We start from the raw sequence: 12,500 nt of genomic DNA, 5'->3' as shown, positions 1-12,500 counted from the left end.
CTCACATAATAATAGACTATAAAAATTAATGGTTACACATAGTTTTGTGTGTTGGTCCTTTATACTTCCGGATGGCAATGTCGAGAGTTTCTTAGCCAAACGCATACTATCTATACAGAAGTAATCGATTAAACCCCAACATGAGGGAACTTGGGCCGTTTTCGTCTACATGGACACAGAGAGAGAGAGAGGAGAGAGAGAGAGAGAGAGAGAGAGAGAGAGAGAGAGACAGAGAGAGAGAGAGAGTATGCGGGATTTTAAATCCCATGCAAGGATTACTATACTATACAGTATAGTTGTCCTTGATCCCATGTAAAAAACAAAGGGACGTTATCCATCCATATATATATGATGAATAAGTCAGACGTCTAAAATGATTGAGTTACCTCCCTTGAAAACAATGTTAATACCGACGTGCGAGTACTGTCTGTATTTATTGAATTTGTTTGTTTGTTTGTTTCTAAAAGTTTTACGGCGCATGCAACACATTTAGGTCATATCAACGCCAGCAAAATGGAAGCAAATTGGATAGTGATCATATTCCAGATGTACAATAAAAAGGACTGGAGGAAAAAGTAAAACAAGGGGAATGGTTCAAATACGGAACAGATGTAGGTTCCAAGAGCACATTATCTGTGTACATTGTTTGAGATCACCCAAACACCAACACATGGTCCAACAAAGAGGAATATACTCAAATGTTTACAAATCACATGTTCAAAATAAAAAAAATAAAAATAACAGTGCAAAACAGAGAGATGATTTACAAGGTCGTTATTGTTGTTATTTTATAATTTTAAAAAAAAATTGCCAAGATAAGGGTTGTTTAAATAGATCAATATTTGAAGGACGAGTTTTCTGGCCAAATTTTTAAATATGGGATTTCTTCCAGAGCACGGCAGAAAAGAGGTTAAGGTCAAGGGTCATGCCTATGCTACAGATAGTACGCGCTTGGCTAAGGAGTTCACAACATTGCCATCCGAAAGTATAACGGACCAACACACAATACTATGTGTAACCTTAAACGTTTATAGTCTGGTTAATACAGTTTAGTGAGAATTACTCACAAAAAAAAACAACAACAAAGGCCTGAATGACGTCATCTACATTCTATCTATACGGCGGGCTTATTGTTGTAATGGTAACTGAACTCTCTCAACAAACCAACGCAGGATATTGATTGTCCTTCAAAAACAAAGTTAGGTTAAGCCCCCACATGAGATAACTCACCACAGACCAAGTGGTATAGATAGAACGAAGATGACGTCACTCAGGTCTTTGTTATTGTTTTTTGCCATCCGCGTTTTTGAGAAATGCTCACTGAACTGTATTAACCTGACTATAAACGTTCATGGATACACACAGTTTTGTGTGTTGGTCCGTTATACTTCCGGATGGCAATGTTATGAGCTTCTTAGCCAAGCACATACTATCTATAGATAGAACGAAGATGACGTCACTCAGGTCTTTATAATTGGGTTGTTTCTTTTTTGTCTATTTTGCCATCCATGATTATGAGTAATTCTCACTAAACAGTATTAAAGCAGACTATAAACGTAAAAGGCTACACATATTTTCGTGTGTTGGACCTTTATACATCCGGAAGGCAATGTTGTGAGTTTTTTAGCCAAGAATGAAATTTATCATTGTTTGTAGAAGCCATTTGGAAGATCAATATCTGAGTAGGGTTCCTGATCTCCCATAGTGGGCAGGGAGGTACTTACTGAACTGAGTCTTCTATCCCTCTAATTACCAATTTGTCTTCTGTCTTTGTCTTGGAATGAGATTACTTGGTTTTGACCTGCCCCGGGCTCCACACTACTGCAGGATAATGTCAAAAAAGGCTGAATACATTTGGCAACAGCCAACCGCTAATCCCCCCCCCCCCCCCCCCCCCCCCGATGATTAAAGGCACCGAAGTCTTCTTTTTCTTTCGTTCTTTTAAAGGGGGGGGGGGGGGGGGGGCTTTACTTCTTCCAATACTAAGGTTTAAGAGGCAAATCGATAGTTTAGTTGGTAGAGTACTCACTCGCTTCACACGCAAAGTTCACAAAACGACGGAGATCGATCTAGTCTGAAGGAGGTCAAGATTTTCTTTTCTGACCTCCTGTCTACACAGCAAATATTGTGTAGATGGGTCTGTTGGATCCGGCGAAAAGTACTCTGCCATAGACTTGACTACAACTACAAGTGTGCACGTCCAATCCAAAGGGTAGTAATCAATCCGTTATTATAGGCGATAGACACCGCGATAAACTTCGTCTCCGTGACTCCAAAGCAGACCTGCCAACGACTACGAAAAAAATGGTAGAACTACGACAAAGTGGGCAGGGAGGTACTTGCTTTATCTTCCATCCCCTCTTATCTGTTTTCCAATTGCTTTCTGTCTTTGTCTTGGAGTGAGATTGCTTGGTTCTGTCCTGACGTTGGTCTGGGTCCTTGGCTGAGAGGGAAACAGTCAAATGTATAGTTAATGTTTTGGGAGATTATATTTTTTTCCCTAGTAAATCATCTCTCTGTTATGTACTGTATTATGTTTTATTTACATTTTATATATGATTTGTTAACATTTGAGTGTGTTCCTCTTGGTGGGGACCTGTGCTTGTGTCTGGATGAGACTTTTAGGTGATCTCAGACTAAGTACTTTGATGGTGTGCTCTTGGAATCTACATCTGTTTCCTAATTGAACAAATTCCCCTTTGTCTTACCTTTTCTTGGGTGCTTTAATTGTAGTTCTAAAACTTTTTACTATCCCATTTCTTCCTTTTTACTGGCGCTGATATGACCTTAATGTGTTGCAAGCGCCATAAAACCCCCAAAAACAAACAAACGAACTACAACAATTAAACTCGTCTCTATCTAATACTCTTCAACAGTCCTAACGTCACTTCCTTCCTAATGACGCATGGTAACTTAGTAACACTGGCTCTAAACTATCGGAACAATGGCGGACGCCCGTATGTAATATTTCTCCGGCGAGAAAAAAAGCGTATCCAGAGGGAAAAAAACATTGAGCTTTTATATAGCGCAATATCCACTAAACGTGCTCAATGCCCTTTACAAGGGATCCCTGGGCAACAGCAACATTAACAAGTAGGACGGGACATGACGCCTGTTAGGCCATATTACAGGGTTTTTTTTCGGACAGAGACAACGCTGTTAACGGCCAGGTACTCATCTTACACCTGAGTACGGTGAGAGAATGTGTGTAAAGAGCCTTCTCCAAGGACTCAACTATGCGCCGAGCGAGGCTCGAACCCAGGACCTTCCGATCCGAAAGCGAGTGTCATACCACAAGACCACATAGCCGCACAATAAATATGATCATGTTTTGACTTTTACACATTCTGATCACAAGGCATATGAAAAGTTCTAGCCAGCATGAAGAATAAAAAGTAATGATTTTCTTTGTTTAGAACCAAGATGGCACCGTTTCCGGGCGGCGTGACATCAGACTACTGAATCCAATTTCAAACATTCATGAGCACCTCAAAGTCATTCAAACGGTGAAATTGAAAGTCTGGTAGCAGCCTGCTTAATTTTAAGAATTTTGAAGTTGTTATTTAATCTTCGTGAGGGTAAATTGGTGACTTTTAGATCAGAGAGGAGATGGACGCCACCGAGCTATACAGTGGCGTGGCGTGCTTACAATATAAGGTGGTACCAGAATAAGAAGAAAATGACTTAAAACATGCTATATCTGTAAATACAAAAGAAAGAACAAAAATATACAGAAAAGACTTACTCAAATAAGTATGAGGCGGTACTTACTATTTCTCAGTTTTATTTTTTTTTTAATGCTGTAATCCATTTTTAAAAGATGGAACGGTGCCAGGCACCAAATATCAACCAATATAGCCACGCCCCTGGAGCTATACAAGTCCACCGAAAGGATACACACGTGGAAGTGGAAGACACATAATTAACACTTGACATGCCGGATCGGTCGTGGCGCGGCAGAAAACCGCCCTTAATGATATGGCGGAAAGTGGTGGGTGAGATCCATAGAGAATACAGGAGCTCTGCATCCCGTACGTGCACCCCCCCCCCCCCCCCCACCCCCCTGACGATCATGAGATCATGGTATTAATGGTGTAACTTGAGCTTGTGATTTTATATAGCTCAAGATCCACTAAACGTGCCCAAAGCAAAGCGCTTTACAAAGGGTCCCTAACCAACAGTAGCAACATGTAACATGTAAAACAGACATGACGCCTGTGTTAGTGTTAGGCGATTTTACACATTTTTTTTCCGACAGAGACAACACTGTCAACGGCCAGGTTTTCATTTTACACGGTGAGAGAATGTGAGTAAAGAGCCTTTTCCAAGAAGTTAACTATGCGCCGAGCGAGGCTTGAACCCAGGACCTTCCGATCCACAAGCCACATAGCCGGACAATGTTGATGATGATGATATAAGTTAACAATATAAAGTCTACTTGTCATCTCTTAAAAATAACGAATTTTAAAATTTTCAAGTACCAAGGCAGTCCAGCTAACAAAAATGGGTCAGAAGGACTATTTCAAAAACAAAACAACAAAAAAACAACTCACCCTGCGTTTAAATGACGGCATTCTTCCGTGGTCAACAAAGTAACTGCAGAAATATAATCCTTTTCTTTGTTTTTGGCACAAGTTTAAAGATGATTTCTTCTAATCTAATAGTAATAGTAGTGAGTAACAAAGTTACAGAATCAAAAAAATATTTTTAAAATATGACAGCTGCGGCACAAATTTCCTCATCTACTAATCAACGTTTCTAGATATTTTTTTAGAAGAAAAACATACACGCGTATACGTCACACACTACACAATAAAACCCGATGACGTGTGTAAGATGGGTGAAATAAGATGTGGTGCTTCAGGTATAGAAGTATAAGCGTGTAGATAATATTACGAGTAAATTAATTGTGAATGGTCAATGCAGGTAGGCTAAGGGTGAAACAGGAGGCAGTGTTAGAACGAAGGCCAGGAACGATTTTTACACGAAGACTTGAGAATAAACACACACGCACACACACACACACACACACACACACACACACACACACACAAACATTCGGATCTTGACCTAGGACTTCATATCTCTATAGATGTCGCTGATGGTAATACGTGGTTAATTAAATAAGTTTAGCACGAACCCACAATGTGGCACCAACTGCCATTTTGTTTACATTCAATCGACTGTCCGAGGGGTGTGTTTCTGTCCCTTCACTAGGTGTCTATAAATTATACTAGTTGATACCATTAGTTATGCTTTTAACTTTTATATGTGGTAATAATTTTGCTGCGTTTTCAGTGATTAAATTACGAGCCCTCTGACGGGTGGCCTTCAAAAAGAAAATGTGTGTAGCAAGTAGTACGTCTAAGGGAGTGAGTATTTTCCGCCGGGCGGAAAATAACCCTTTTTTCTTATTCTCCGCCGGGATTATCCTTGGGTCTTGTGACCCCCGGTCGTGTCAAAGGTCACATCCGGTCGACCGTGGCGCCAACCGCGAAGCCATGATTGTTTTGTTCGATTGTCAATGATTGTGACTCTTGATTTCCAAGCACTTTTTCATCTTATCAACAATTGCAAAAATGCAGTTAACCAATTGCAGACTGAGACTGATGCCATTTTTATTCGTCAGGATTCTGTAGAGGTAAGAATTTGACTTTTCTTCTTTTTGTTTTTAAATGGGCTCGGACGGACTCAGGACAGTGAAGTGTATATCGAGCAATGCCGATGGCGATATGAGTATGAGATAGATGAATGAATGAGAATGAGATGAATGAATGAGAATGTAATTGTATTGTAATAACAACACGCCTTGCCGACTGTCACGTGTGCCATGTGTTCTACATTCCAATGTGATCTTTATGGATTAATCCTTCGTTGATTTTACTTCTAATACTGTGTAAGTGTAACTGTGTGCATTTCATTGTAATTGTAACTGTAACAACTGGGCAGTTTTCAGCAGCAGTGGAAGCGGTGACACAATTTTTGGAACTTTGGAATGAAATTGAGATGCCTCATGATGATAATGACAATGATATAAGATACTGTAATGAAAAACGATATCATTTTAACCATTACTTTTTTAACAAATGTATTTATTTATTTTTATTATTATTATTTTATTATTATTATTATTATTAATTATTATTATTATTATTATTATTATTATATATTATTATTATTAACTTAAACAATGACATTGGTATGTGCCATTTTCACTGCAGTGAATTTAATTTTTTTTTTTTTTTTCATTGACAGCTAACATGAAAGAGTCCAGTTGACGGTACTGGTGTCCTGACAATCAAGAAAGATAGCTGGCTCAAGATGTGTTGTGGCAATCTTATTAATCAGCAAACCATCATCTGTGCCAGCAGAGCAGAGTATCTGCATGCACTTTTTGAAACTGGTTAGTAATGTTTTGAAATCTTCATTAGATTACATCTTTATTGCAGAGATGCCAACCAGTACAGGTTTCCCGTGTTCTGTACGGTTTTTCTTCCGAAGTACGGACACACGGTTTTATCATGAAAAATACGGGATTTGGTTGAAGTGAAAAATCCACGAAATTACGATCACAACATGAAAAGTGTTTTCATGCAGAAGAGCTTTCATTATCGATACTGAATTTTGCGAATCTTGCCCAGCCTACTGCTATATAACTATAAGTAATTCACTGCCCTTTTTCGAATACGAGTTAACGAAGTCCGATTCGACCTTTTCGGGTTGATATCGATTTCTGCACGACGCAGTAAATACAGGTTTTTGGTCTTGAAAATATGGGTTTTCAAAAGGCAAGGTTGGCATCTCTGTTATTGGTGATCAATACAGTACGCTCGAGCATGGGAATTTCGAACAAGTCGGGACCATGCCTGTTTGTTCGAGATTTCCATGTTTTTTAGTTTTCCAATTTGAGTATTTTACACAGGATTTGAGGGAGGTAGATGTGGGTGGTCTTGATAAAATTCGTATTATAATTATAATGATAACTCCCCATTATTATGAACTCTGTAGAGAGTCGATAGTGAGACTGCAATTTCCTTTTCTCTGTCAGTTCAACACAATCAATTAGTGGGGGAAAAAATTCAACAGATCGCAAGGGAGTGTCCACTATATGAACGAAATAAAGGGATTAAAACTGGGAATTGTACCAAGTTTGAGATTTCCGTGATTTCGAGATTTGCATGCTTGAGTATAAATGCTCGTTAATCTAAATGATAGTTTGTTGTCAAGAGTTTTGTCCTGTATGGTAAAGCCAATGAAATTTCAACTGTGTTGGTGATGGTGAGAATGATGGCCATTAAAAAAAAATTGGTATGTCTTTGACAAATTCAATTTATGACAATGATTTTGATTGTATAGACCTTTCCAAAAATTGCTAACGAAATGCCTCTTTTCTATTTCCATTTTTCAAACCAGAGCAAGATCAACCGTCTTTGTGGAACATCAGACAAAGTGGTTGCAAACGAGTGGTGTTGAATTTTCCTGTATTGAGCCGAAAGAAATAAAATTTTCTGGGAGTTTGCGAAAGCAAATTGCGTTTGATTTGGAGCTAAATCTATTTTCGCCATTTACCTGTTTTTTTTTGGTCTCAAATAGATTTGATTTTGTAGTTCAAATTGATTAGATACTTATCTCACAAGCAGCATTTTAAAAAATAAAAACATGAGGGTAGTGCGTCATATCATATTAGTTTTTTTGATTACAGTGATGAATTCGTAAGATATAAATCATATTTGACCTTAATAGTGTTAAAATTTTTCAGCATTTATTTTCTTAGGGAATGGGTTAGCGAATCATTTATACATTTTTTAGACAGATCAATCTACACAATTTTTGTGTTTTCTTGTCCTATGATAGTCATTATTTAGAAAATTTTATGGATCAGCTTATGTCAAATAAGGGTTTTCTCAAATTTCTGTTTTGTGTCATTTTCTGATTTTCTAAGAACCATATATGTCATTTTCCTTTAGATTATTTTCAAATTTATTCAGAATCTTTTTTATGATGTGTTTTGCATCATGATGGAAACATTTTGGGGTAAATAAAAATTTAGAAGTTTTTTTAATTTTAAAAATTAATTTTTTTTCCTGTCGATCCGCACCACAATTTCAGCCGAAATTAAAAAATATTGTACAGCATTTCTTTCTAGACAATTTTTTTTTTCAGAAATTGATCAATTTACAAAATTTGACTATTCTCTTGTTCCATATTGATTATACTTTGAAATTTTGATGGACGTTGTCTGCAAAATTAGCTTGTTTATCAAATTAATAAAGACATTTTGTTTTTTTCTCAAAATATCATTTTCGATTTTCTGACATTCATAGCTGGATTGTTTCCCATCAGATTGTATACCAAATTTGGTCAGAATCTTTCGTATGATGGGTATTGCATCATGATGGATTTGGTTTTGGGCTAAACTAAAATTTAGTAGTTTTATTAGTTTTATGAATTTTTAAATTGGATTTTTTCTTGTCGTTCCATGCCAAATTTTCAATCGTAATCGAAAAACAATTCTTTAAGTATATTTTTCAAGTCTTGCTAAGCCTTTCCATTGTGATGTAGCTCTTGTAGGGAACATTGTGTGTAAATTTGGAAGATTTCGTTGGTTTTCTGTGCATCAGTGTCGGAAATTATTTTTTTGTGGGGTGGGTGGGGTTGGTCTCATTTTAGCCTATATTGTCTGTGTCATTGAAGACATTTAAATATATTGAGCTTTTTATATAGCGCAATATCCACTAAATGTGCTCAAAGTGCTTTACAAGGGGGCCCTGGTCAACAGCAACGCTTGTTATGCGATATTACAATTTTTTTGACAAAGACAATACTGTTAACAGCCGGGTACTCCTTTTACACCTGAGTATGTTGAGAGAATGTGAGTAAAGAGCCTTTTCCAAGGACTCAACTATGCGCTGAGCGAGGTTCGAACCCAGGACCTTCCGATCCGAAAGCGTCTGTCATACCATAAGACCACATAGCCACACATTTGTTTTTAGCTTTTTTCTTTTTTTGTGTGTGTATGTGTGTGTGTGTGTGTTTAATCATCAAATTTGACCTCCTACCACCTGAAATAACAGGGGAATACCAATATTGGCACTGTGATGAAAAATGGATTTTTGACTACAGGTTCTCCTTTAAGGTGAAATATTTCCTAGCTCAGATGAGGGTTTGTTTTAAGCGGACTGTAGACGTGAGATAATTTTTTTTTTTCATAATAAAATGTATTCACTGCCAGTTGTGACTTATAGGTTGACTGCTTAGTTCTGATCTCCAGTGCTATTACATCTATCTTTAATCAATTGCAAAACATATTCCATCTATAGAGCAAATTTAAATTAGCCTATAAATTTAAACAATCATTTCTTAAATCGATCAGCCTAACTTACTATTATGTACATATATCTCTCTATTACCAAATATCTATAAACACAATATGAAGATAGAGGAAGGGTGGCTGAGAGACAAATATGGACATGAGAAAGCGAGAGAGAGAATGCAAGAATACTTTGTGAATTGATTTTTTAATTTATTTTTTAAATTGTGTTATAATTAGACACAAGTTGTAATGAATTCTATTAACAAATTCAGAACAATCAAACAAAAATAAAATTAAAAAGAAGAAAAATTTTAAAAAGACGCTTATAAAACTTATAAAATCGTCAAATGTACTATCATGCTACAGCTAAAAAGTACACAAATATTTACACTACACCCATTTGCTCCATCCCTTTCCCTTTCGATCATCTTCTCATCTATGGCCACCATGCGTCTTGTGCTACTTTTTACATTTGACGCCAGTGTGTCTAGACTAACGTCATAAATAAGGGATTGTCGCCAAAATTCATGCAACTGGGCAGAGGTGTCAAAAATTATAGAAGGCATAGAAAATGTTTGACATGACAAAAACAACGGAACATTTATGAAGAAATCCTAAAATCCCAGATTGTCATCACTGGTCCCCACTAAATATTTTAAAATTTATTTATTTTATGTTTTTTTTTTTTTTTTTGTGCAAAAATTGCAAAGTTTGCGGCCGCAATGCAAATCAGGGATTTTTTTTTGCCATTTTTTTTTTTTTTTTTTTTGCGGCCAGCAACGCGGCCGCAAGCAATGCAAAAAAAACTGCCATGACAGTATTAGTCACTGCGACTGGTCCCCACCACAGGTATTGTCCACTGAGCCCCTACAGCCAGCCCTATTATTAGCCACTGGATCCTTATCATCAGCTCTATTAGCCAATGAGTCCCTACTAGAGGATATTCTAACTGTTCTATTATATTTGGGTTTATTTACAGGTACTATATTAAGTTAAGCCTGTTTCTGTATTGTTGATCAATAAAGAATATTGAATTGCAACAAATACTTAGTTATTTACCTACCACCAGCTCTATTAGCCACTGAGTCCTTACCACCAGCTCTATTGTCCACTGAGTCCTTACCACCAGCCCTATTGTCCACTGAGTCCCTACTACCAGCTCTATTAGCGACTGAGTCCCTGCCACCAGCCCTATTGTCCACTGAGTCCCTACCACCAGCCCTATTGTCCACTGAGTCCCTACTACCAGCTCTATTAGCCACTGAGTCCTTACCACCAGCCCGATTAGCCACTGAGTCCCTGTTACCAGCTCTATTGTCCACTGAGACCCTACCACCAGCCCTATTGTCCACTGAGTCCCTACCACCAGCCCTATTGTCCACTGAGTCCCTACTACCAGCTCTATTAGCCACTGAGTCCTTACCACCAGCCCTATTAGCCACTGAGTCCCTGTTACCAGCTCTATTGTCCACTGAGACCTTACCATCAGCTCTATCAGTATTAGCCAATGAGTCTCTACTACCCCCAGTTCTATTAGCCACCATCCTATCAATAATATTAGCCACTGAGTCCCTACCGCCTGCTCTATTACTAAAGGCCACTGCATCCTTACCATGATGGGGAGGGGGGGGGTATTTGACACACAGTAGAGTACCCACTGAGGCCCTACCACCAGCGCTATAGACACATAGTGGTTATTTGTTCCCATCACAGCACAGACGATGTGTAACCTTTAACGTGTCGTGAACGGATTTCCCAATCTCGTTCACGATGTGTAAAATAAAGGGAAAAGTTCAGAAAAAGTCTCCACCGAAGTGGGCGTTCTCCATATATTATGTAGAGGACATATGGGCGGTTAAAAATTAGTGCCGCGCTGAGGACCGGTCCTATTGGACCGGACCGGTCCTACGGTCTTTTAGCTGTGAACCGGGGATCGGTCCCATAGTGAAGACCGGCGGCGGTCCTCACTTCTTATCACCTTTCAACTAGTGCCGCGCTGAAGACCGGTCTGATCACCGTCGGTCTCGCGCCATAGCCTACTACTTCCCCAGCGATTCGTTGCCTTCGGTTGCCTATCTTCCACCAATCACCACCCATCCCACTTAATTAATCGCACCCACCCCCCTTTGCCATACACTAAACGACACAGACGACCATACAGGCAGACGACCACCAACCTCCACTCCGCAAACCGCCCTTTCGTGTGTGAGATGGGGGGGAACAGGAGGCGAACGCCTTGGACGATTCCATTATACGGGGTAAATTTCAAAATTTACTACACCATAATGATCGCAATGACAATGATCTATGGTGAAGGCATGACCCCTCTTCTCTAATGGGTTATTGTTTGAAATGTATGTGACTACTAAAGATGTGTGTGTTTGTGTGTGTGTGTGTGTGTGTGTGTGTGTGTGTGTGTGTCGAACCTAGCAAGTAGCAAATCCGATTTTTTGTTTTCTTTTGTCCATCTCTTGTCACCACTCCTTTCTATCGCAGTGTTGTCATTTAAAATAATACAATAATATTAAAATTTCGTTTGGTGTTTTTACTAATCAAATAATATGAGTTTCATTAGTTTCTTCCTTCCAAAAAACCCAGTTATAACGTCTGAATTTTAAAAAAGTCCAATAGAATATTTGGGGACCCCGATAGCTCAGTTGATAGAGCACTCTATACGCAAAGGGCCAGAGATCGATCCCGGGTGCAGTCGAGTTTTTTCTGAATCCCTGTCTACTCAGCAATGAATGGGTAGCTGAGTTTGTTAGATCTGGCGAAAAGTCACCATCGACCCTCTTATTACCTCATCCACCCCCTCTTATTATAACTTCACGTCTCTCTCTTACTCTTCAATGCTCGCTGCCCTCTAATGTGTGTGTGTGTGGGGGGGGGGGGGGGGGGGGAGGGGGGGTAGGAGTTGCGTGTGTGTATCAACGCCACGAACAACTCGATCAACGCCTTGGGCGATGCCATTATCTCCGTTAATAGGGATAAATTTCAAATTTTATTAAATTATCGAAGTAACAATGAAGTACGGTGAGCAAATAAAGAAGGCATCACCCCTCTTCTCTAATTAGGTTACAATTTGAAATGAGTGTGACTACTCCGTGTGTTTTACTCCTGTAGACCACGGTTTTCATCGTGTAGCGGTCTTTAACGGTTCAAGAATGAACGATCCCACTTCCAACAG

At 38.8% G+C, this 12,500-nt stretch overlaps 1 protein-coding gene across 3 annotated transcripts in view; it reads right to left on the bottom strand.

Moving 5' to 3' along the window:
* The window catches only part of LOC144958312 (uncharacterized), a 48,750-nt gene that overhangs the window by 29,868 nt on the left and 6,382 nt on the right, over positions 1–12,500 (bottom strand). The window contains exon 1 of one of the 3 annotated variants that reach the window (XM_078890208.1): positions 4,554–4,984. The exons of the other annotated variants lie outside the window; for them this stretch is intronic. Within the exon in view, the coding sequence (XP_078746334.1) occupies positions 4,554–4,574 (21 nt within the window). The 5' untranslated portion in view covers positions 4,575–4,984. Of the gene's footprint in view, positions 1–4,553; positions 4,985–12,500 lie in introns of those variants that run through there. 3 annotated transcript variants of the gene reach the window in all.

This window comes from Berghia stephanieae, chromosome 12, assembly GCF_034508935.2.
Source record: "Berghia stephanieae isolate SIO BIC M18660-M18661 chromosome 12, UCSD_Bste_1.3, whole genome shotgun sequence".
NCBI classification, from domain to species: domain Eukaryota; kingdom Metazoa; phylum Mollusca; class Gastropoda; order Nudibranchia; family Aeolidiidae; genus Berghia; species Berghia stephanieae.
The sequence above is the reverse complement of the archived record's forward strand: the minus strand, read 5'-3'. Positions and strand labels throughout refer to the sequence as shown.